The 25,000-nt window shown below is 35.2% G+C and overlaps 1 protein-coding gene and 1 long non-coding RNA gene across 5 annotated transcripts in view; both read right to left on the bottom strand.

The window, feature by feature from the left end:
- The window catches only part of LOC147839443 (uncharacterized), an 837,962-nt gene that overhangs the window by 526,821 nt on the left and 286,141 nt on the right, over positions 1–25,000 (bottom strand). The gene's annotated exons all lie outside the window — the stretch shown is intronic.
- igf2r (insulin-like growth factor 2 receptor) overlaps positions 1–25,000 on the bottom strand; it is a 99,302-nt gene that overhangs the window by 29,334 nt on the left and 44,968 nt on the right. For all 4 annotated transcript variants that reach the window (XR_015517681.1, XR_015517682.1, XM_087297050.1 and 1 more), the window contains 15 exon segments: positions 23,722–23,896; positions 21,975–22,148; positions 19,650–19,793; positions 17,286–17,464; positions 14,782–14,869; positions 14,495–14,698; positions 12,311–12,441; positions 12,124–12,227; positions 10,061–10,194; positions 9,795–9,991; positions 7,469–7,595; positions 7,151–7,282; positions 4,142–4,401; positions 2,186–2,398; positions 296–445 (listed from right to left, as the gene is read on the bottom strand). Coding sequence is in view for 2 of the 4 variants with exons in the window: in XM_087297050.1 (XP_087153176.1) it covers positions 296–445; positions 2,186–2,398; positions 4,142–4,401; positions 7,151–7,282; positions 7,469–7,595; positions 9,795–9,991; positions 10,061–10,194; positions 12,124–12,227; positions 12,311–12,441; positions 14,495–14,698; positions 14,782–14,869; positions 17,286–17,464; positions 19,650–19,793; positions 21,975–22,148; positions 23,722–23,896 (2,412 nt within the window). In the remaining 2 variants the exon portion in view is untranslated.

Here is a 25,000-nt window from a genome sequence, read left to right as displayed (position 1 = left end):
GAAGTCAGAATTTTTAGCCCCTATTTTGAATTTTCTTTAAATATTTCCCAAATAATGTTTAACAGAGAAAGGAAATTTACACAGTATGTCTGATAATAATTTTTCTTCTGGAGAAAGTATTTTTGTTTTATTTTGGCTACAAAGTGTTTGTTCTTCAGTTATTATTAGTATAATTGTGTCATGTGAGCTCATATTTTTATTTTAAAAGTATTTATGTAAATAATGTATTTTGTGGCACCATAGAGTATAATAAGAAACGACAGATTTTTTTATACTGATGACAGTAATGTCTTACCAGCTCTGCTCCTTTCTGGCAGGTGAAAATGATCTTGGAGGAGTAGTTGGAGGTCCGATTAGAGGCGCAGACAGTTGTGCTGCTGAAGGTGATCTCCACCTCTTTAGATTCACTGTTATAGCGAGGAGGAGATGTGATTCGTCCAATGTCCTGCACAGAAAGGAGAAAAACAATAAACCTGCATTAAACTTAACACTGAAAAATCTGTTTAAAATATGTCTCTATAGACAATGGTTAATTAGGTATCAACTACTGGTTCTTGGAATCATATTTAAATACTTATAGATTGACTGAAATGAATATTAATCAGGGCTACATGGTGGCTCACTGGTTAGCACTGTCGCCTCACAGCAAGAGAGTTGCTGGTTCGAGTTCCAGATGGGTCAGTCGGCATTTCTGTATAGAGTTCTCCCCATGTCGTTGTGGGTTTCCTCCACAGTAGAAAGACATGCGGTATAGGTGAATTGAACTAAATTGGTCGTAGTGGATGTGTGTGAATGAGTGTGTATGGATGTTTCACAGTTTTAGGTAGCAGCTGGAAGGGCATCCACTGTGTAAAACATATGCTGAATACTGGAATATGGTTCATGCCGCTGTGGGGACGTTTTCTTAAAACAAAAAATTAAATTCTGACTTAAAACACATAAATAAAAACCTAATTAGCTGTTGTTTGTAGTTTGATGTGAATTAGGCTTGAAATACCACTATGAGACAATATTTGAAACTGTACAATAATAATAATTAATCCTGTAAAATTACCTTAAATAAAAAGTATTTAAAACAAATTAGTTATTACTACAAATTCAAAACAATATAATAATAACAACATTATTACTATAATAGCTAATAATATTTCAACATATAATACTAATATGGCTACTATTACTATTAATTATTATAATAGACATGACATTTTACTTTAATATTTCTTATTTCCACTACTACTACTAATAATAATATATTAATTTTATACTAAGCAAATTTATTTTAACTTAACCATACTTTTTGCAGATCAATCCACCTTTTAAAAACAGTTCACTTACGATTGGTTCTCCATTAAATAATCCTGTAATATTTCATTATAATTAAAAAGTATTTAAGAATATATTATAGTTACTTCCACAAAAGAAAGGTAACAAAATAAGAAACATTACTATATTATCTAATTCTTCAGTGTAATACAGTACTAAAATGACTACTACTACTACTACTAATTATTATTATTATAGACATGAACATTTATTTTACTATTTATTTTGTACTGCTACTACTACTACTACTACTACTACAACTAATAATAATAATAATCATCAAAATAATAATCATCACAATGGTCCCGCTTTACAATAAGGTTTCATATGTATTTCTTAACATGAATTAATTATAAACCCCACTTGTACAGCATTTATTAATCATGGTTCAACATTTACTAATGCATATTAACATCCAAGTTCATGCTTGTTAACATTAGTTAATGCACTAGTTATGAACAATGAACATCTGTATTTTCATGAACGTTAACTGACGTGAACAAATACTGTAATAAATGTGTTGTTCATTGTTTGTTCATGTTGGTTTATGCATTAACTTACCATAATCATAATTAAAATGGACATTACATTTTACTTTATTATGTCTTATTTCTTCTTCTACTACTACTACTACAACAACTACTACTACTACTACTAATAATAATAATAATAACAATAATTATATCAATATTAATACTACTACTACTACTAATAATAATATTAATGATGATAATAATAATAATATTATAATTTTTCAAAACTTACTTTAACTTATTAACCATACTTATTTTGCAGACCAATACACCATCCAAAAAAAACAAAAACAAAAGTGGAGATTATAGTTTGACACAACACTTACAATTGGTTCTCCATCCACAGGGTCCATGCACACAGCGGCCCCTGGAGGACAGTTGACCCTTGGGATGGGGTTGAGGGGCTGGCAGATGTTAATGTAGAAGTCAGGTGATTTGTCCCGGTCCACATCCTCATCTATTGCAGTGTAGTAACCGGTTAGGTGTATTAGAGGACTGAGGTCAATCTGGTTGGTACCGTTCCAAACAGAGCACTTCACCTGCAAATGAGAGACAGCAAATTTAAAGGGCACCTATAATGCAAATCGAGCCGTTTGGAGAGAATTGTGTGTAGGTATAGTGTGTCCACTGTCATGTCATAGTGAAGTGAAATTAACACAAGTCTCTTTTTTTAAATTTGCTGACTTAAAATAGGAGGGAGAAAGGCATGATGCTAATTTGCATTAAAGGCACAGGCTACAAAAACTGCATCACACTGCTTTGAGCACAAAATGGGCATATTCTGGAAGGTATAAGAAATGATCTGAAGGGCATTTTAAGCTGAAAATTTACAGACACATTTTGGAGACAACAAAGACTTTTATTACATCTTGCAATAAAGGGCTCCTATTTTACTCCTTTTGCAAGATCACCCGAAGTGAGGTTTTCAGTAGAGATTCAATTCAATTCAAGTCAGCTTTATATGTATAGCGCTTTTACAATGTAGATTGTGTCAAAGCAGCTTCACATAAATGGTCATAGTAACTGGAACAGTGTGGTTCAGTTTTTTAGTGTTTAAGTTCAGTTCAGTTTAGCTCAGTTCAGTGTGATTTAATCATTACTGAGAGTTCAAACACTGAAAAGCAAATTCATTGATGCGTAGCTCTACCAATCCTGAACCATGCGAGCCAGTGGCGACAGCGGAGAGGGAAAAAAAAACTTCACCTGATAATTGTGAAGAAAAAAAACCTTGAGAGAACCAGACTCAGTTGGGCACGACCATTTTAATTTCTCCGCTGGCCAAAAGTCTTGTGCAGAGCTTCAGTCGCCGTGGTGATGCATCGATCGAACATCTAGAAATATGAACCGCTGTTTGATTCGTACTCGTAATCAGGACTTCGTGTCGGTCGTGAAACTGTATTTCAAGTTTGTAAAGTACACCCATCGTAAATTTATCAGTTATATTCAAACAGACAAAGGAAATGTCGTGTCTGTGTCTGTTCTAATCACAGATTTTGGAATTGTACCCTTGTAAAATTACAAGTACGTTCCGTTTTCCTTTGCGATTTTATAATTACGGATGTGTAAATTTTATTCACGCACGAAATATTTATGACAGTGATTTTATTCCATAATATTTAGCTTTATTTTATTTATCTGTGCTTGTAGATAAATGTTTAGATGTTTATGCAGATGCACCCTGTCTTACAGAGTCCTCCCAATCAGTCTAAAATGATGAATTCTTTTCAAACAGAGATATATTTAAGTCATCTGGTAAAATCATATCCATGTCACATTATATAAAATCACAGAAAAACAAATTAATCGCAAGATTTTCATGCAGTCCTACTTTAATTGTCACAGATTTCAGTGCATTTCTTATTCAAAATTTGAAGTAATTTCAACTGAAACACGAAGAGAGGGTGAGGCATAGAGTAGCTATGCGTTATAATAGCTATAGCAGCCAATAGTGTTTTGTTTTTATCACAGCTCTGTCAGTAAAAGTGGTTGATCACTGTTCATCAAATACAAAATCTAATAAAAAGTGTCTTGAAGGGGGGCATTTCAGATACTAGAACATTTGATTTGGTAATGTAATAAAAAAAAAAACACTTATACATTTCGGAAGAAGTGATAAACTGCCAGCTTTGGATGTTCATATCAAGTTTATATCCTCTAAATGTGAATTTCGTCAATGTTTTGGACCACACCAGCTTATAGACATCCTTAAAACTAACATATTAATATTAACATCTAAAAAAATGTTATTTTTATTTCACAGGAGGTATAAGACTTTTGGTTACCTGTTGTTCGCAGACTAGAGGAGTGTGCCAGGTGAAGAAGTGAGTGCAGGTTGTGTCGTCTGAGTAAACCAGCACGGGTCCATCAGTTCCTCCTCCTTCAGACTTGCAGACGAAGCTAAAGATGCTCTTGTGTTTGCGGGAATTTGTAGAGCATGCATCCCCGTCCTCATAACTGAGCTCCACCACCTGATTCTTATAGACCAGCTTTCTTGAGGCTTTTCCAGCACTTATGGCCATCTGATTGTCCTTGATGCACACGCCTGCGCCAAAAAACAAAACAAAACAAAATAAAATGTTAGCATTAACAAGTGTGGTTTATACTTGCTTAATGCTAAAATGTTTTTTGAAGAACTAATTGAATCCGAGTTGCTCAGTAAAACCAAACCACCTCTATATTCTTAATAATAATTTAGGTAATAGTAAATTACCTAAATAAACAATATCTTTAATTTGTTATGCTTCTATAACTTAGAATAATTAGATATTACCAATAAAATACTTTAATAGTATACTGTATAGCAAGGGTCACCAACCTTTTTGAAACTGAGCTACTTCTTGGGTACCGTTTAATGTGGAGGGCAACCAATTTGATACACACTTCTCAAATAACAAATTTGCTCAATTTACTTTTAATTATATATTATGTTTATTAATTAATGATATTCATCCTAGGTGAAGACACTGATCATATTAATGATTTTTCATAATAGTTGTCAATAATAATTTAACAAGGAAGGAAACAGAGAAACATCAATATGCAACATTTTATTTTTAAAAATCTCTGCAATATTTACATTTTTAAATGATCACTTCTACAATATTTTCACTAATCACTAACAAATTTTAACAAATCTTATGTTAAAAATCTTATTTATCACCAAATCAACCGCAATTTAAACATGGCCGACACTCTCCCAACCATTGTAGGTGCCCAGAGTTGGACATCAGAGAGAGAGGAGATTATATCCGTTCCTGTCTTTAAGCACAGATTTTGCCCTCCAATCTGAAAATGCCTTGTTTTTCTTAATAAAGAAATGTGTAGCTCGAAATCAGGCTTCGGTTTTTCACTGGTCTTATGAATAAAGACTGCTGTTTGCACAAACCTTCCTTTAACTCACAAGCTTTTTCCACTTGTAGTGCCGATTGGGTAGTTAGCATGGTAGCCTGCGAGACACATTCTGAAATGTCTTTTGTGCCACTTTGCTGTCGCCATAGTCACCCCACAAATTATGTAAAAAGAACTTTTCCTCCTATTCACTGTTTTGTAACTTACAGTATGTGTTTTCTTCTTTTTTCTACCATGTTTTCGGTGGTAAATCATCTCTTCCCATTTACTGCGCCCACTTGCAGTTTCCTTGACACTGTTGCTGTGAAGACCAGCTAGCTAATATTTTTTTGTTTTATATATATATATATATATATATATATATATATATATATATATATATATATATATATATGTGTGTGTAAAACAATGTTATTTTCAACTTTACTCCAATGCAAGTGTGAAATGAAAATAATAGCTACAAAAATATTAGATGAAGCTTACTGGTAAATTGCTATGATAAGCTATTTTTAGAACAGGCCCGCAGGCAATTCATGTGGTCCTGACTGACACACGCACGCACGCACGCACACATGCATTTATAGATCTTCTATAATTTAAATCCGATTATATAAATTAATACCGTATAACAAGCTATAACTTTAATTTTATATATTTATCATTTTTTATGTATTATGACATTAATAAATAAAATTATATGCACATACTGTAAATTATTCATCAATTAACTTGTATTGAAATAAAAAAAGGCCAATTATCTCTATGTATAGATTGAAATAAATATATACTACCTGACAGAAGTCTTGTTACCTAACCAAGTATTAGGAATAACAAATAATAACTCCACTTCTAGTTGATCTTTTTGTATCAGAAGTGGCTTATATGAAAGGCCTCTAGATTACACTTATTTTACCAAAATAAAATATGATCATGCCTTAATATTTAATTATTTAATTAGGACAGTAAGATCTGCACTTGTCACTTACACAGTATAGAATATAAAATCATGGTGCCATGGAAAAAATAAATTATATTGTGCATGGCTGCCATGAGCTTTGAGGACTACATCCATACATCTCTACAATGACTCAAATAATTTAATAAAGTCATCTGGAATGTCAAAGAAAGCGTTCTTGCAGGGCTCCCAGAGTTCATCAAGATTCTTTGGATTCATCTTCAATGCCCCCTCCATCTTACTCCAGACATGCTCAATAATGTTCATGTCAGGTGACTGGGCTGGCCAATACTGGTGCACCTTGACCTTCTTTTCTTTCAGGAACTTTGATGTGGAGGCTGAAGTATAAGAAGCAGCGCTATCCTGCTGAAGAATTTGCCCTCTCCTGTGGTTTGTAATGTAATGAGCAGCACAAATGTCTTGATACCTCAGGCTGTTGATGTTGCCATTCACACTGCAGATCTCTCGCACACTCCCATACTCTATGTAACCCCAAACCATTATTTCTTTTTCACCAAACTTGACTGATTTCTGTGAGAATCTTGGGTTTATGTGGGTTCCAAGAGGTCTTCTGCAGTATTTGGGAAGATTAGCATGTAGTTCATCAGATAACCCATCAGAATTAATCAGATTCAAAATTTTCCTAATGATCAACTAGAAGTCAAGTTATTATTTGTTGCTCTTACAACTGGGATTGATGACACGACATTTGTCAGGTAGTGTATAATTATAAATAATTTTAACCAAACAGAAATTGTTGCTGGTTAATAAATAGAAAACATGTCAAATAAATTAATTAAAAAATGTAGTTAAAATACGAATAGGGTTTACTGCTTTTTTATGTAATTGTGTGGTAAAGCCAAATATAAATTTTTACTAGTGGAGACTAAATAAAGTCAGAAAAATATGAAATTAGATTTTTTTTCACTCTTTTTTTTTTTTTTTTTTTTTTTGCTGAATAACCTGCCCATAGGCAAAGATACAGTACCTGTTCCAGTAGCACAACCAGCATTGATTATTTCACCACACACATTCAGTCTGAACATCTTTCTGTGTGATTCAGGATCATAAACCGTATATCCACCCGCCCGACTGAGCGCATTAAGGTCAAACAGATGACCTGTGAAGACCAAACACATGATTTAGGGACAGACATAAATACATCCACTCGCTTAGTATAAACATCCGGTTACACATGCATGTTTTTAACATTGTTCAGAAAAGACAGGAAGTGTCTGGACAAGATGATTCAGTGTTTCTGGTTGAGTCTGCTCATGAGTGTTTTCTGCTCGTGTGTGTGAGTCACCTGTAGCAGGATTTGTGACTTTACAGTCTCCATGCTCAGTGCTGTTGAGAGGACAGGCTGCGGCTGTGAACCATACGAAGCTGTAGATACAGTTTTCCAGAGCTGTGATCAGAGTGGGTTCAGAATCCTGCAGACAGACAGAGACTACAGATTATAAATTTTATATTTACTCACACTACAACTTTTTTTTAAATTGCATTTATTATATTGACTGTATATTAAGCAAATCAATTTTATTTGAACAGACATGGGAGCTGAGTGATACCCAGCCTTAATACTTGTATATAGTTAAAAAAATAATTGTTTCTTCAAAGTCTAAATGTTGTATGAGTTTTTTTTTGATTGTCTACTCTCTTAGGGCTCTAGTTCAATGATCTAGGCGCAAAATCTAAAGCGCATAGCGCAAAAGCATTAAGGGCATGTCCAAATCTACTTTCGCTATTTTGAGAACGAAAAAATACGGTCTGCACCCCAGCGCATGGTCTAACAGGGTTGAGCTTATTCTCTTAATGAGTTCTGTGCATGTTTTGAGCATAGCCAATCAGAGTCTCATCTCTCATTCCCTTTTAAAGTCAGTTGCGTCTCTCCACGGCGCATTTACTATTTACATGACGGACTTTGTAAGTGGAAAAATGGAAAGCTTCACTAGCGAGAAAACAGTTAAACAGACCATCTGCAATGCAAGGAAAAAGAACAAGCCTCATCCATTCGACCTCTTTACTTTCTCTTTACTTTACTCCTTTACTTTCGTGGTGTAAGGAAAAGGTGGAAACTCACTCCACTAAAGACATCCATTAGCCTACATATTTAATTGAAGTTGTTGTTTCAAAACCATTTATAAATTCAGTTCTATTTAGAGTTCTATCTAGAGTTATATCCAAACACGCGTCCTGTTCTTATGCCCCATATGGTGATGCAGACGTCTCCAAAACCTGACAGGTGGACAAATCTAAACATGTTTTTATTAAAACAAATATAAATATGCGTATAATAAATAATACTGCCAATAGTGATAACATTATACAAATGCAAATTGTCATGAATAAACTGAAAAAAAAGCCCCCCCCTAGAGAAAGGAAGCATGGAGGCAGGGGTTTTTATATTTATGAAGAAAATAATTTTGTTAAAATTTTAATCCTTTAATTGTTTTCATAAGTAAAGATATTTGTGTATTGCTGTGCATCCTGTGTGTATTAAGCAATGTGCAAGCGTTTGGACCCACATAGGCGCATAACTAACATGCTTTGTGCTGCACTTTAGACAAGCTTTTAGTTGGTCAATAGCGCGGTCTATTTCAGTTCCTCAAAACAGCATTGCACCAACAATGCGCCTTAACACACCTCCTTTATAGACTAGTACACTCATAAATCCACAAAGTAGCGCAAATGGATTTACTTATTAAACAACGTTGCAAAAAACTTGAAAATTAGGGTTGCGCTGGTATGGAAATAGCAACAAATCACGCCGTACACATCTTACCCCTTATTGTGCTGGGTGTATGATAGGGCTCTTACGAGTTTTGTTTTTCTGCTAAGGTTAAAAAAATAAATAAAAATAAAAGAAGAAAAAAATAATAATAACTCGTTAAAAAAATTATAATTGGTTTATTATTTATTAAAGTATCAGTGTCAGTTTAAACCACATCTTCAAAGTGACGTGATAGATAACAAAAGTTATGAAAACTCATACTTTATGCTTTATTAAAATATATAATTAAATAATTAAATAAATATTGAAAAAAAAATGTTGACATAAATTTTATAAGCATTTCTAAGCATAGTTGTGTTTGGAGATAGTAAAACTATTAGAGTTTGAAAATTAAGTAAATTGAAAATAAAATCATTAAATAATAATTTAAAGGGATAGTTCATCCAAAGATGAAAATCCTGCCATCATTTACTCAACCTTTTTTAAACATTATTTGAGTTTCTTTCTTCTGTTAAACAAGAGAAGGAGATATTTTGAAAAATAGCTTGACCCCAATGACTTCAACAGTCATTTTTTTCCTACTATAAAGTCTATGGGTCCCATCAACAAGCATTCTTCAAATTATCTTCTTTTGTGTTAAGAAACCCAAAAAGGTTTAAAAAGGATCATTTAAAGAGTTAATAAATGACGAGGTAATTTTCATATTTGGGTGAACTATCTTTTTAAATGTCTGAAACCTTTATTTTATTACTTTAGTCAAAAAGAGTGCCTAAATATAAAAGTTTCATTTTAAATCTGGAAGAAACAAAAAATAAAATACAAATATGTATATATATAAACACTTTAGTGTTTCTATTTGTGATTTTTCACTAAATACATAAATATTCAAATCACAAACCACTTTGTCTGGATTGCATTTGAAGCGAATAATGGTGGTCCGGTTTCTCTTGCCATCAGGACAGGCTTTTCCGTTGGTATACTTCAGAACCAGGACGTTTTTATCCCACTGTGGACCAGACTCCGCCTCCCCCAGGTTCACATACTCGTCCCCATCCTTCAGACAGGCTGCAGCACTGGACGGGCAGCTCCACAAACCTGAGACAAACACCAGTTATAAAAGCCAATGCTGACTGATAAATATACGCTAAACATGCTACCACTCACCTGTCTGAGGGACCAGAGACTTGCACACATTGATATAGTAACGCTGCTTCTGATTCGATGATTCTGGCACAACAATCCAATTAGATTTGTGCAGGGCCAATGAGGAGAGATCGTAGGAGTGGCCACTGCCGTCACTGCCAGACAGAGAGGAGTGATATTATTACAGGTGATTTAAAAAAAAAAAAAAAAAAGAAACACAATATTAACAATATTCATTCATTCATTCATTTTCCTTCAGCGTAGTTCCTTATTTATCAGGGGCCAACACAGCGCTATGAACCACCAACTATTCCAGCATATGTTTTACGCAGCGGATGCCCTTCCAGCTGCAACCCAGTACTGAGAAATAACCATACACACACTCATACACTACAGCCAATTTAGTTAATCCAATTCATCTAAAGCGCATGTCTTTGGACTGTGGGGGAACACGGGGAGAACATGCAAACTCCACACAGAAATGCCAACTGGCCCAGCTGGGATTCGAACCAGCGACCTTTCTGCTGTGAGGCGACAGTGTTAACCACTGAGCGACCAAGCCGCATACAATGTATTTTTTTTTTAAATACAGGGTTTCATCAAGTGAAATTTAAGACTTTAAGACCTTTTTAAGAACATTATAAATTAAATATTTCTTCGAATGGAAAAGTAATGAAGTCTTTTCAGTCCAAAAGAAAAAAAATCTTTCTTAGCTACATTGTAAATAGTGTATCAAAACAAACAAACCCTAGTTGCATAGATACACATTTTATCAACATAGATTTATTACTTTTTTAAATGATGAGCTTAAAAAATATATAATAAACTAAATATAAATAAATTTACATTTACATAGCCAAAAAAATAAGACCAATTTAAAATTATTTAAGACTTACAAGCGATTCTGTCAATACATTTTTACAACTAAAATTCCATGACTTTTTTCATGATTTTTTCAAGACTTACAAGCAAATTTTCATGACCTTAAGTTTCATGTAATCAAATCAAATCATTTTTATTGTCACATCATAAGCAGCACGTGTGCTATGATGAGTAAAAAGCTTAGGTGCTGGCTCCAGGCAGTACAAAATACAGTATTGTATTTGCAGTTGAGTGCAAATACAAAACAGTGCAAATACAGAGAGTGCAAATAAAATGATAGTGCAAATACAATGATAGTTCAAAATACAGACAGTGCAAATACAACAACAATGTGAAATTGACAGCGATATGTACAATGAATAGGCGTCCACATAGTTGTAGGCAGTATTGTTTCAAGTATGGATTGGTTAGTGCAGTGCATGTTAGATATTGATATATATTGCTACATATCTACATATGCGTGATAAAAAAAAACAAACAATTATTGTAAAACACGCAACAATCTATTTAGTTTCAGCTTATATTCATATCTATGTAAAATTGATTTAGATTATGCTTACGCCGCACTAATAATGTGAGGGTATGTGATTGGCCAAGGACAGAAAAGAAGTAAATAACCTATATCCAAGTATACAGATATCGGTTTTCCATGACTTTTCCAAAACTTTGTGGGTTTTTCTGTTTTTCCAAAACTTTTCTAGGCCTGGAATATGCCATGTCAAAATGTCATGACTTTTCCAGATTTTAAAAGACTGTATTAACCCTGTATTGTGAATACGAGCAGTTAAAAAAAACAAAAACAAATAATAAAATAAAAAAAGATGTATGATGCATTTCCACTTCCTACTAAATTAAAGCTAAAATGTCCCAAACAGGATGCTGTAATGTTTCGGATTTGAACAAAATCACAAGTACACAATCACGTCTCCAGCCTAGACAGACTGCAAGTGATGCGCAAACACTGGTGCATTAAGTAACATTTAATGTTAGCCTTTATGAATAAAACAATGTTTATTGTAATAAGCAAGAATAATGCAAAAAGTGTTTGTTTCAAGTAGCAAAAATGTAATGATCAGGATACCACCTCCACCTCGGAAAAACCCTGACTATTGTAGATAGTTGTATTAAATGACTGTTGGGTGAATTACATTATCTTTAAAAAAAACACATTGGCTGAATAGTAGCAAGAAAGTTGCTCTCACTTGTAGGAGCAGGTTGTGGTTTTAAAGGAAGGGCAGGCCAAAGCTGTGTGCCACTCAAACAGATATGTGCAGTCTGCGGTCTCCTTTATAAAATCTGGCTTACCCTGACAAACAAAGAAATAATAAATTAATTAAAAATAATACAAGAAGAAATTCTTTCAAATTTGAATTTCTGAAAGGAACTCACAGGATTCCGGCTGTGGTCACAGGAGAATAGAATAGCTGTGGACCGCTCGTAAATCTTGTGACATGTTTCCCCGTTTGTATAGTTGATCATAATGATCCCATCGTCAAACGTGAGGTTTTGATTGGCTATTCCTGCAAATGAGTATAAAAACGAGAAAACCTCATGAAAGCACAGACCAAAACTGATTCTAATCAATAACTCTCAGCCATTTCCAATACTTACATCACTTGTGTGTGTGTGTGTGTGTGTGTGTAACTTTCACTGTTTAAGCCCATAACCATTTTGATTATGTGTTTGTTTAAATTTTGCTAAAGCATCCATTAAACTTAAAACTGGAAATGGCTAATTTTAGATCTCCCCTAGAGTTAAACAGTTGAGTTTTACCAGTCTGAATCTAATCAGCTAATATCTGTGTCTGAAAACACTTTTAACTTTTAGCTTAGCAAAAAAAGTTATGATAATTTTCCTATTTGAAGCTCGACTCTTGTGTAATTATGTACTAAGGCCCACAGAATATAGCTGCTATTTTCTAGGTAAATATGAATGGGAACTAATCTTATTATGGCGTAATAATGAAGGAACTTTGCTGCCGCACCATGGCTGCAGCAGGGGAACTGACCCTATAAAATGATTAAAATTAGGCTATTTGAAAATTAAAGTGTTTTAAAGGTAAAAATCATTTTTATTTTGCTTGTATGTTTTTATTTATTTATTTTTTAACTCTAATGCCACGTTAGCTGTTGACTGGTCCTTGTTAATTCATACAATGTCACAGTTTCAGAGGAAATATTCATGAGTTTATGAATATTCATAAAAAATGATAAAGAATGAATCAAATTATCATTCTTAAGAATGATCGAATCATTTTAATTGAACATGGATCGGATGGATTATATACACACTACTGGTCAAAAATTTGGGGTCAGTACGATTTTATATGTTTTGAAATAAGCTTATCCTGTTCACCAAGGCTGCATTTAACTCATCAAAAATACAGTACAATTTTGTTAAATGTTTTTGCATTTTAAAATAACTGTTCAAAAATAGTTCATCATTTAATTTCAGAATTTATTCCAGTGATTTTAAAGATGAATTTTCAGCTTCAGCATTTTCAGTCAGAGCCGCACGATCCTTCAGAAATCACTCTAATATTAATTATTATTATTATTAAGGTTATTATTATTATCGATGATAATTGTAATAAAAGCAGTAATGACTGAAGTAATAATTTTATTTGAAACTACATACAATAAGAAAGCAGTTATTTAAATTTAAAAAAAAAAGTAACAATATTGTAAACATTTAATAAATTCTGCCTTGATGAACAGAAAAATGTTCTTAAAAAAACATGGAATATATATATATATATATATATATATATATATATATATATATATATATATATATATATATATATATATATATATATATATATATATTTATTTATTTACTTATATATATTTTTATATATTTACTTATTTATTTATATATAACCAAAATTTAATATTGCTGTTTTTAAAAACTTTGCTTTGTACAGATAATTTTTTTGGGCGAGTACTTAACTGTTTTACTTATAGAAAAATGCTGGATTGGTTTCAAATTGATCAAATTACCAATAATATTACACTATAGCTGCATGATATTGGGAAAATATGCAATATGCAATATTGTTGTTTAATATTACGGTAAAAATATTTTTAAAGATATTACTAAACACCTTAAAAAACACCTTTTTATAAGCAAGTAAAAAAATTGCTTAATTTAGGTAATGAACATATACAAATTGTTAGGTAATAAATATTTTTAAAAAAATAAATAAAACACCACAAATAACTGAAAACCTTGGTGAAAATTCTGATTCTTATAGGCTGCTGTCATTTTCCTCTCTTGTCTCCCAGCACAAGTATTTATTTCCACTTAACAGGAATTACTGATGAGGCAGAGATAATAATAGTAAAGGAGCCATCTGATTGTTCAGACTTGAATATACAACTGACATGTGCATGCAGCAGATAAATACTTGACTTAATAGTAAATGCAATATTTATATCTCAGAAAAGTGCAAATAATTATTGTGATAATTTTTTTGATATATATTATGCAGCCCTAATCACTACATTGACGTAGCTCTATTAGACATTAAACAGCTCAACTTTGATCACAAACAGAAACAAATAAGCTCACCTGCAATCCTGTGCTTTTGGTTCTCGACCTGACAGGAGGACACAGATTGGCTGGCATCGTGAAGGCAGACAGAGGTTGTAATTGGGCCACAGACTGCGAAATGATACTCATAGGTCGAACTCTTCACTTCATAGTCTTTTCCAGCCAACGGTGTGAGATTGTACTCATAACCGCTCTTGGGGTCTGTGACTTTGCAGTTTTCACCTGTGACAGCAGACAGCAGCTAAAATTAGTCAAAATCCAAGTATTTGTTCATTGCCTTCAAATGGACTGACTGTTCATCTTACCATGGACTCTTTTGATTGGGCAAGCTTCTGAGGTTCTCCACATGAAAACAAACTCACAGCCATCTTTGCGATCGAACATCGGTGCACCCTTTTAACAGAAGAAAGGAATAAAGGTTAAAGAACAATATATATATTTTTTAATATTGGAGAAACGTTCCATAATTAAAATACAACAACGCTGGAAAATGATTTTAAGTCACTTATGATCTTGCTATTTGATCTTTCGGATAATTTTTACACTACACTGCATGGTAATTAATTTACACTACTACAAGACGGGCCAGTATGATTTTAAGCTTTAGCCTTTATTTACATTAATACGTTTGTTTTTAAATGGCGTTTGAGAACGAAAACGATCCACGTTCACACAGGCGTTTCACACTGCATCGCTGAAAATGCACATCACGTGACCACACACACACTCTGGCATGCGCTGAGTATGCGGAGTTCTGAGCCACAGCCAGTTGGCGGGTGCTGTGAGCACACCTCCCCAGGTGAGAGCAGTGCACGCCAAACAGTTCATCAAGGATCTACCTCTGGATCTAATCTCACTACAGTTGTCAAACGCAATATTTAATTAATCTTGTCTCTATCTAACGACTCATCTTTTGAATCTATTACTTTTTCTATTAGGTAACGCGTTTTGGCTGAGCGAAAAGATAAGTTAATATATTAATGTGACCACGTACACTAATTCTGCACATTTGACTGATTGCTTGTTTTTATTTCCCATCTTGGATAAACTTATTGTGTGTTATACTTTTATAATGGTCATTATTGATTGTGAAAACTGGAATTCAGCAAGAGAGAGGATATGTTTCATATTTTTCAATAAAAATGAAAGGAGGCAGTTATGTTATAGGCTTCGTTTTGTTATAAATATGCATACAGTAAAGATGACTGTGTCAAGTCTTGAACTGTGTGTAGGCTTTTTAACGTTGAGGAAAAAGCACCAATCAGATGTCTGTAAATGTCTGTCAGAAACAGGATGTTTTACAAAACATCGCCAATTGGTGAAGTTTTTTTTCCTCGCTGCTGTCGCCACTGGCTCGCATGGTTCGGTATCTGTAGAGCTACGCATCTATGGATTTGCTTCAGGTTCAGCTTCCAGCCTCCGCCGCTGAGACTGCAGCTCTGCACAAGACGTTTGGCCAGCGGATAAATGAAAACGATCTTGCCCAACTAAGTCTGGTTTCTCTCTATGTTTTTTTAATTCTTCACTTTTGCCAAGTGGTGAAGTTTTTTTTTCTTGCCGCTGTCGCCACTGGCTTGCATGGTTCGGGATCTGTAGAGCTACGTATCGATGGATTTGCTCTTCAGTGATTAGACTCTCAGTAGTGATTATTAAACCACACCGAACTGAGCTAAACTGAAGTGAACTTAAACTCTGAAAACTAAACTGACAATGTTTCTATTTACTATGATCTTTTATGTGAAGCTGGTTTGACACAATCTACATTGTAAAAGCGCTATACATATAAAGGTGAATTGAACAACACGACATGTTTGAAACGCCTCTCAGGCAAAATGCTCGGGCATTCTGTCTGCATGGTGAAACATCAAATTCTCCAAAACTTTTTGCTAAGCTTACGATTACATTACACTTTTGCAATCACCAATAAAATGAAACAACAACCGTCTCATAAATTTAGTTTCTAAACGTTCAAACAAAAAAATCTGCATTTTTTCAGGTTGCCCGAGCTAATGCACATGCGCACTCATCAGGAACAAGATCACAACATCAGCGTCATTTATGGCCATTCTACACATTATCATATTTTGGACAATGCTTCATCTGATTGCGCTGTAATCCACAACTTGGTCTTAATAGCGAATCTCCTCCAGAAATGGCAGCGACTCTTTGTTTACGAGTGTGTGGCCGTTTGAGTAGTTGCCGTCATGTGATGTGCATTTGACAAGACGGGTGTAGCATACGTTCATTTCATACAGATTACAAAACCAGAAAACCTTTGTTTTCAAGTGTAGTCGGATCAATTAAAATGACAGATTTCAAGCTTTATTTGGATATATTTCTTATGTCTGTGAAGCAAGTATATACTGAGATTGCAGTGCATTTGTTGACCACCAAACTGTCATAAAAGCACACGTCTGGTCTGAGCTTTCCCCACCGGAGAAACATCAGTCTATAGCAATCGATGGTAGGCTCCTGTAGTAGGCAGGGCTTCAATCACCATATTGACCTTTACATTTTTCCCCATTCAAAACTATACTGGTGACACGTCTTGTGTATTTTATAGTCTTTGGTATAGAGTGACATTCAAATACCAGCAATAAGAAGGTAATGTACATCTTGTGCACCTACGTACTGACATATCTATGGTTAATAAACTATTTTAACAAAACAAAAAAACATTCTAGATATCTAGAAATAGCCCTCCCATCATATCATGCTGTGTAACAAGGACATAGATTTATTGCTCATTTGTAAAAAGTGCTATGGAGAAAAATCTTTTATCACTTAAAAGAGAAATATATATGCTTACAGGACTGTCATCACACTGGAAGATGATTCTGGTGGAGTAACGTCCTGATGTCCCACACTTGTCCCCGTTCAGATAAACAATACTGATGGAGCCGTCTGCTGCGGCCTGGAGGTTTGACTGCACGTATCCCAGATTTACAAAACTGCTGTTGATTTGTCCGCAGGCTCCAATCGCACCAGCTGCCAACAACACAGGACCATTCATTAAATGTGTGTTCATTAATGTGCCAGCCCTTTATCTGGCACAAAATGAAATGTGCACATGAAATTTATTGCATTGCATGGAAGTCACTATGGAAAACAAATCTCCTGGTATGCAATGGTACTCCAAACCAGGCTAGAAACAAGGTACTTTCCAGTATCGAGCCGTAGTTTTCTTTGCTTTACCTTTCCATGTCAATCCAGTTCAGTCAGCATGGATACAATTGACTGTTCCACTGATGTGCTGATAATTGAAGTATTTGGAATATAATACAAATGTGCCAGCCATTGCCTTGCTAACGATAGTGTAATGTAAACAGTGATATAGACAATGATCAGATATTTCATTTTTTTTGGCACTATATACAATTTAAATAAATAGCGCACTTCCTTTTCTCATTTGGCATAGATTCAAATGTGTCGATCATTTATTCTGACACTGACTGCATTGCACAGAAGTCACTATGGAACAAATCTTCTGGGCCCGGTTTTTCAAAAGTAATCCACTAGGATTTTGGATAAGGGATTGGATCAAATCTTGAAAATGGGTTTTTTAAAAGAAAAAATGGATTACCTAATCGGATTAGATCACGTAATCCAATCTTGGTTTTGATCCTGATCAAACCTTTAGTTTGGGTTTTTCAGGCTGTATTGTGTGGGATCTGGATCACTTTTATCCAAAAAACCTGGATTAAACTGATCCTTTCAGAAGGGTGGATTTAGCGTGGATTTCATGACCAAAATGTAATGAAATCTTAAAAAAAATATTAAATAATACTATTTTTGGATCACACAGTATCATACGAGATATACTATTTATTCATAAGGTTTTCATTTTATTTATTCATCCGTCAGGCAATAGTGAGTATAGGCTTTAACGTATTCAGCCTTTCAGTATAGGCCTACAGCAAATTAGAAAGAGTTTGGCCTCATAAAATAATCCCCCACACAGCTGTCAAAACTGACCAAAAAATCAATTTTATTCTTTCACTAATTGATATATATATATATATATATATATATATATATATATATATATATATATATATTCATCATAATGGAAAATATTTTTCTTTTTAGAATATTTAATAGTGATGCATGCAATGATTACAGAATAATAATTAAAAAAATGCAAAAATGGCAATGACTCTTTCTCTGACTCTGAAATGACTCTGAAATCTCTTTCAACAATTGCAAAAAGAGACTGAAAGGGCAGAAGCACAGCTTCATCTGGCAGAGAAACAACTGACTCTAACCAAACTGCAGCAAACCAAGGCCAATGACTTGAGATCTGCCTCCTAAAGGCTGCGCTCAGACAAGCTGCTCTCTCCACATCAGATGAGGAAGTCTGAACTTATTGTGGAGTTTTTGACATTAAGTCTTTTTTTTTTAATTTAAATTTATATTTAAAACTTATTATAAATATCCTCAATGTACAGTGTTGTAGGTCTCAAATGAGCGGACTGCTTAAAGAGGATGGGGTGTTGTTTTTCTTGTTTTTATTATTTATTATTATTATTATTTCAATAATTATTACATTTTCTTAGAAATAAAGTTATATTGACCCCACGCTGGCTATTCTACTCTTTACATATCTATAGTTCTACATTGTGATGTCCTATCCTGTTTGAGCACTGGTTATCCAGATTTAGTGATCCTGAAAAGTTCCTATCCAGATCAGATTCATCCAATCCGATGTTGCTTTGAAAAACTGGCTCAAAAAGTAAGCTGGATTACGTGATCATGGATCGCAAAAACAGGATTACTAAATCCGGATCAATTTTATCCGGATTAAACCTTTTGAAAAACCAGGCCCTGGGATGCCATGGTACTCAGATCCATGCTAGAAACAAGGCACTTTGAAAGCCACTTTTCCTCTATCATCAATTTAAGCTTAATGTTCCACTGTTGTGCTGATAATGAAACTCTTTGGAACGTAATACAAATGCGCTAGCTATTACCTTGGTAAGGTAAGAGCAATACAGACAATGATCGGATAATTCTATTTTTGGTACTATATGAAACATAAATAAACAGTGCACTTGTCCAACCATACCAAGAAATTCTGTCCTCACATGGTCATACTACTGGAACTGACATTTATTCTAACCATTAGACAAAACAGTGGGAAATCGGCTCTCAGATCTGCAATGTAGACACTCACCAGGGCAGCCCTGAACACGAGGCAGTGGTTTACACACATTTACGTAAAACTTCTGAAACCGGGCCTGATCCGAGGTGTCCAGAGGAACATATGACTTCTCATCCAGACTGAGGTCACCCAGGTCATACTCCCGGCCCTGTGAATCTGGAAATGAAAGAGGAATTAGTTTGACTTTCATATCCAAATCATGATAACAGTGATACATAAATGGCACACTTCAGCGGGGCTTCAGACTGTGACCAAATGGTGACATTTTGTGACTTTCTTTTTCTGGTGCTACAACTATATTTAGTAGAGTAACGATTCCAGTACTGATTTTGCCATTAGCAAAGACATTTTACTGCATATTAGATACATGTACTAAAGACAGAACAGAAAACAGCACCTCTTTGTTAGAACTTTGCAGTGCACAGGCCATTTATTAGCTTGGTTTAAAAGAAAAGACGGCACAAAAATTCATTGGATCAGTTTTTCACAGGACCATCAATCACCGTGCTATGAAATCAAGTGAGAAGTGATGTCATTACAGCTCTCTTTGATGCAGTCCACAAATTAAGCTATTTTAAAGGCATGTGAAAAAGAGCCGCACCGATGCAGAAAACAAACAAAATAAATGTATTAATGATTAGGTTAGGAGGTTTTCCCTTTTACAAATATATAACTTTTCCATGGTTTTGCTGTATGACTCGAGAGGGGTCTGAAAGCAGACCTGGTGCAGTGCATCCAATGCTTTTTAATGCGCTGACCTAACCCACACCCCTAACCCTACCCCTCACAGTGACGTCACTAGCTCCATTAAGTGCACTGTGTCTGACATTGCATCATTGAGGCCCTGTTTACAATAATATATTTTAGTTACGCCTTCCGTCCACACTATCCCAGAGTTTTCGAGCCCGAAAATGGAGAGATTTGAAAATGAAGAGGCTGAAGAAGTCTTTGATTTTAAACTGCCGTGTCAGTGTGGATGGGCGGGAAAACAAAGACATCTGAAAATGGAGGCATGGCTGCAGACACCTTCCTATCTGATTGGAGCCTTTTCTCAACATCAAGTACACAAAGTTGCATCATTTCCTAGTAAATTCAGACTTTGCAAGATTATAACAAATTCCCAGGGACATGGGGACACGTCGGGTAAATCTTCAAATGTAACGGCAGTGTACTTTTATAACGTCATTCTCTCTGACTGCAATTCACTATCTTAGCCAAAACATGCTAACTGAGAACAAGTAGGCTAATTCAAAAAACTGACTTGTTAGATAAGTCTAACAACAACTACAACTACAAAGAGATGAGATCCAGCTGCAGATTCGGGATGGACTAACTGACCTTTGGCTGCTCTCAGCCTGGCAGGGGTGCTCAGAGCTCCCGCTGACTGTCTGGAGCTCAGACGCAAGAATTAATTTTTAAAAACAAAACATATTAGTGTGAATGGAGCCTGAGATATGCAGTCTCAAGGCTGATTTATACTTCTGCATCAAACGCCAGTGTATACTACGGCGCTGATGCAAAACCCTTCGCCGTGGCCGTGGCCGTCACTGACATGCACCTCTCAAAAAATGTAACTACACGTCGCAACGACGCGTAGCGTAAGCTTTGTGATTGGTCGGCTTGGTAGCGCTGACGAGTCTGGGCGGGACCGAGAGCCGCGCGAATGGCGCGAGCGATTTGTTACAAGTGTGGAGTACCGTGAAGGAGCTCCGGATGGAAAGTTTTACTTTGTGTTTACCTCATAGTTAAAGTTGTTGCACGTCCGCCAGTTCCTGCCTCAAAATGAGTTTGAGCCACTTGTACATCCCGGAAGTGTTCAGGAACAGCAAAAAAGCAGAGAAGAAACTCGACACAGAGGAACATTTAAACCTCACTGCCAACTAGCGTTTCGGAAGTGTTAATGCAGACCGACAGAGACAGCGCGCAGAAGTATAAATGCAAAGCCACGCGCGTTGCATGCCCCGTGGGTTACGCCGGTCACTTGACGCAGAAGTATAAATCGGTCTTCAGCTTGCATCATCAAGACTGCATCCAGATACTATTGGTATGAATCATTATATTGTTAATGAGTCACATTAGTTGTGCATTTATACTGAAATGGCTTGATTATTGTTTTTCAAAATAAATGTCAGAGAAATCATAAAGTTCATTACTTTTTTACTATGGTAGTGAGCAAATAGCAAACAAAATTGACACAACAATCCATGATTCACTATAGACAAAATCAAGTCCCGCCCAGGATTTCTTTCTTCTCACTAAAGAAATGGTTTCACACAGATATACATAGGCAACAATAAAAGGAAAATGGTGAAGTAAAGTGCGCATGTGAAATCTTACCAGTGACTGTGCAGTCCACAGGTGCAGGTTTACAGGCTAGTGGAGTTGCAAGCTCAAAAATCACATTATGGATTACGTGTGTACTTGTGCCCAGCTCTTCCTGTATAAGCTTCAGGGAGGGTGGAGAGGCCTTTTGGTCACACACAAAATTAATAATGAAGGTGTCTTGGGTACCTACAGTAGAGATGGGAAACAGAGCGAGTTCAGTCCAGTAAATAACCAGTAGAATAAATAGAATGTAAACTTAAATAAAAACTCTGCACAAAACTTGACAATGATTAAATATTTTTGTCACCCTAATATAATAGTGTAAGGGTGCTTTCAAGTTTTTCAGCTTTTCAAGCTTTCGAGTTGATTCATTTGTTCCGAAACAGGGATTAAAATTGTTACTTTAGCCCCTTTCACACATACAGACCTTTCCGGAAAATTGCCGGCAATTTTCCGGAAAGGTTGTATGTGTGAACAGGTCCTTTTTAAAAATACCGGTAAATTCGTTCTGGCTATTTTCCGGAAAGAGAAGTTGTAACATTACCGGCAATTTGCCGGAATGCTGCGCTGTGTGAATGCAGAAGGAAGATTCCCGTAATAAGCGCGTGCACGTCTAGAACGTGCTGACGTGAGACGTCTGCTTTAGCCAATCACAACAGTCAGACGCATTTACGTCCGCGCGGTTTGTGAGGATAAAAGCCTTTGAATATTTTTCCAGACACATTTAACTGCTAGAAGTTAGTCAGATCACGTTTATATGTTCTTCTTAATGCCAACTGTGTAAATAATCATCGATGAGTTGCTTATGATAAGCCGTTGTTTGTTTACCTTCAAGCTTTGCGTGCGCCTGTGAGCGCCTGCACACGCACATATTATGAACATGTCGACATGCGAAAGTGATCCTGCGAAAGTTGTTCACAATATTGATCATCCACAGAGTTTGTAATTTAGTCAAATGTTTACAAATACAAGCGCAGCCGTTTAAAGCTCATTTGTGGTGAATGATGTCAGAATTTACCGGTATTTTAGAAAGGATGTGTGAATGCTCTTTTCCGGAAAATTTCCGTAACGTTCTCGCCTGTGTGAACAGCGCTTTTTTCAATATACCAGTAAAGTCGTTCCGGAAATTTTCCAGAAATTTACTGGTATCACTGTGTGAAAGGGGCTATTGTTGCTCTTTGTTCTTGGTGCGGTTCGCTTTCACACGGCAAAGTTTCTAAACGGACCAAAAAAACTAAAACAAGTCACGTGTGAGTAAACTCTCCTCATATTGGTCAGAGTTTCACGGTTTATTTTGCAGAGTCCCACTCAGCTGTGAGGTGGTGGTTTGGTGGTGTAGCCATGCTCGAATCATATGGCTTTTCTCACTACAATCGATCCGTTCCAGAGTTTGTTTTAATCGAGCCAAGACCCCCTCATTCAGGTAATCTCGGACTGATTGTTTTGGCGCAGATCCGAGAGCAATTGCTGGATTCACATATGCCAAACAAACTGTGCTAACTGGGCCAATGAGACAGGTTTCCGAACAAAAGTCTAGTTGTGAAGGCACTCTAATTAAATACATACAGTAAAAATTAATGATAAATTTCTTAATTAATTAGTTTTTTTCTGAAAGAAATTAATATTTGTATTTGGCAAGGGTGTCAAAAATTAATCAAAAGTGGCATTTAAAGTGTATTAATAAATGTGATAAAAGATTTACATTTCAAATAATTGCATTGAACTTTCTATTCAAGAACATATTCCCTGTCAAACGCACCTGTGGGTCTGTCCATGACCCCCTTGTATGTGAGAGTGAGAGCCCCATCGGTGGAGAACTGGAGGGAACGCTCCACCCCAACCTGACTGACCGGCTTCTGATCCTCGAGCTCACAGCCGGACACATTTTTAGATCCAGCAGTCTCACAATCCTTCACTGGACCACAAATGTTCACCTGCAACAGACACGAGGGAAGTCTGACCTTAAGTTTCAATTTTACACTGGAGACAAACTCAAGAGTAGTAGTGTGATAAAAAAGTGTATGTATACAGCTGAGAAAATAAGTATTGAACATGTCATGTTTTTTTTGCTGGGAATAATATTTCTAAAGGAGCTGTTGACATGGAATTAAACCAGATTTTGGTAAAAACCCAAACAAATACAAACATAAAAATAAAACACAACAAAAAAAATCTGAAAAATAAGTTATGTGTAATAACAATGAAAAGACACAAGGAGAAAGTACTGAACTACTTAACATATTTAATACTTTATATAAAAGGAATTTTTTGTGATGGCAGCTTAAAGATGCCTCTCATATGGAGAATAAAGTCACATGAATTGTTCAGGTGTGAGTTTTTCACAGACTTCAACATGTCAAAATCTTGATGGTTCTGTGGGTCTTGTCTATCAAATCTGAATTTGTATTTTCTATTGGATTTGAGTTCAGTGATTGGCTGGGTCATTCAACAGCTTGAGTTTCTTTCTCTGAAAGCATTCGAGAGTTTGCTTGGCTTGTTTGGCTCATTGACATAACTACAGAGAGATTTCAGCTGCTGTATGGGCTTTCACTGCCTTTCTACAGCTCCCTTTCTTCATGTGTTCACTGCATTTCATTTCATTATGCATAACTTAATTTGTAAATTAAATTTGTTTTCTTTGCATATATTAATATGTTTGTTAGTCAACTGCACATTTAGAAATATGTTTTCGAAAAAAAAACAGTGACGTGTTCAACACCTATTTTCCCTGCTGTATATACTTTGCTCAGCATACACGAGTACACCCCTCACAAATCATTTTTTTCAAATAAGTATTTTCAACAGGATGCTTTACAATATAGTATCTGAGCATATACGCTACATTATTTAACAAAATATCTTACAATAACGGTCCAAAAATTAGTAGGCCAAATTTCTTTGTTAGGGAAAAATATCATTTAAAAAGAAAAATAAATAGTAAAGTAAAAAAATCAAGAGAATAAATAAAAAAATACAATTTTGTAGCTTTAAATTTTTTTGCAATATGTCGCATGAATTTAAATAATTTATCTTTCCAT

Source organism: Danio rerio, chromosome 20 (genome assembly GCF_052040795.2).
Source record: "Danio rerio strain M-AB ecotype USA chromosome 20, GRCz13ab, whole genome shotgun sequence".
Lineage (NCBI taxonomy): Eukaryota > Metazoa > Chordata > Actinopteri > Cypriniformes > Danionidae > Danio > Danio rerio.
This window is presented reverse-complemented; position numbering and strand designations above follow the sequence as displayed.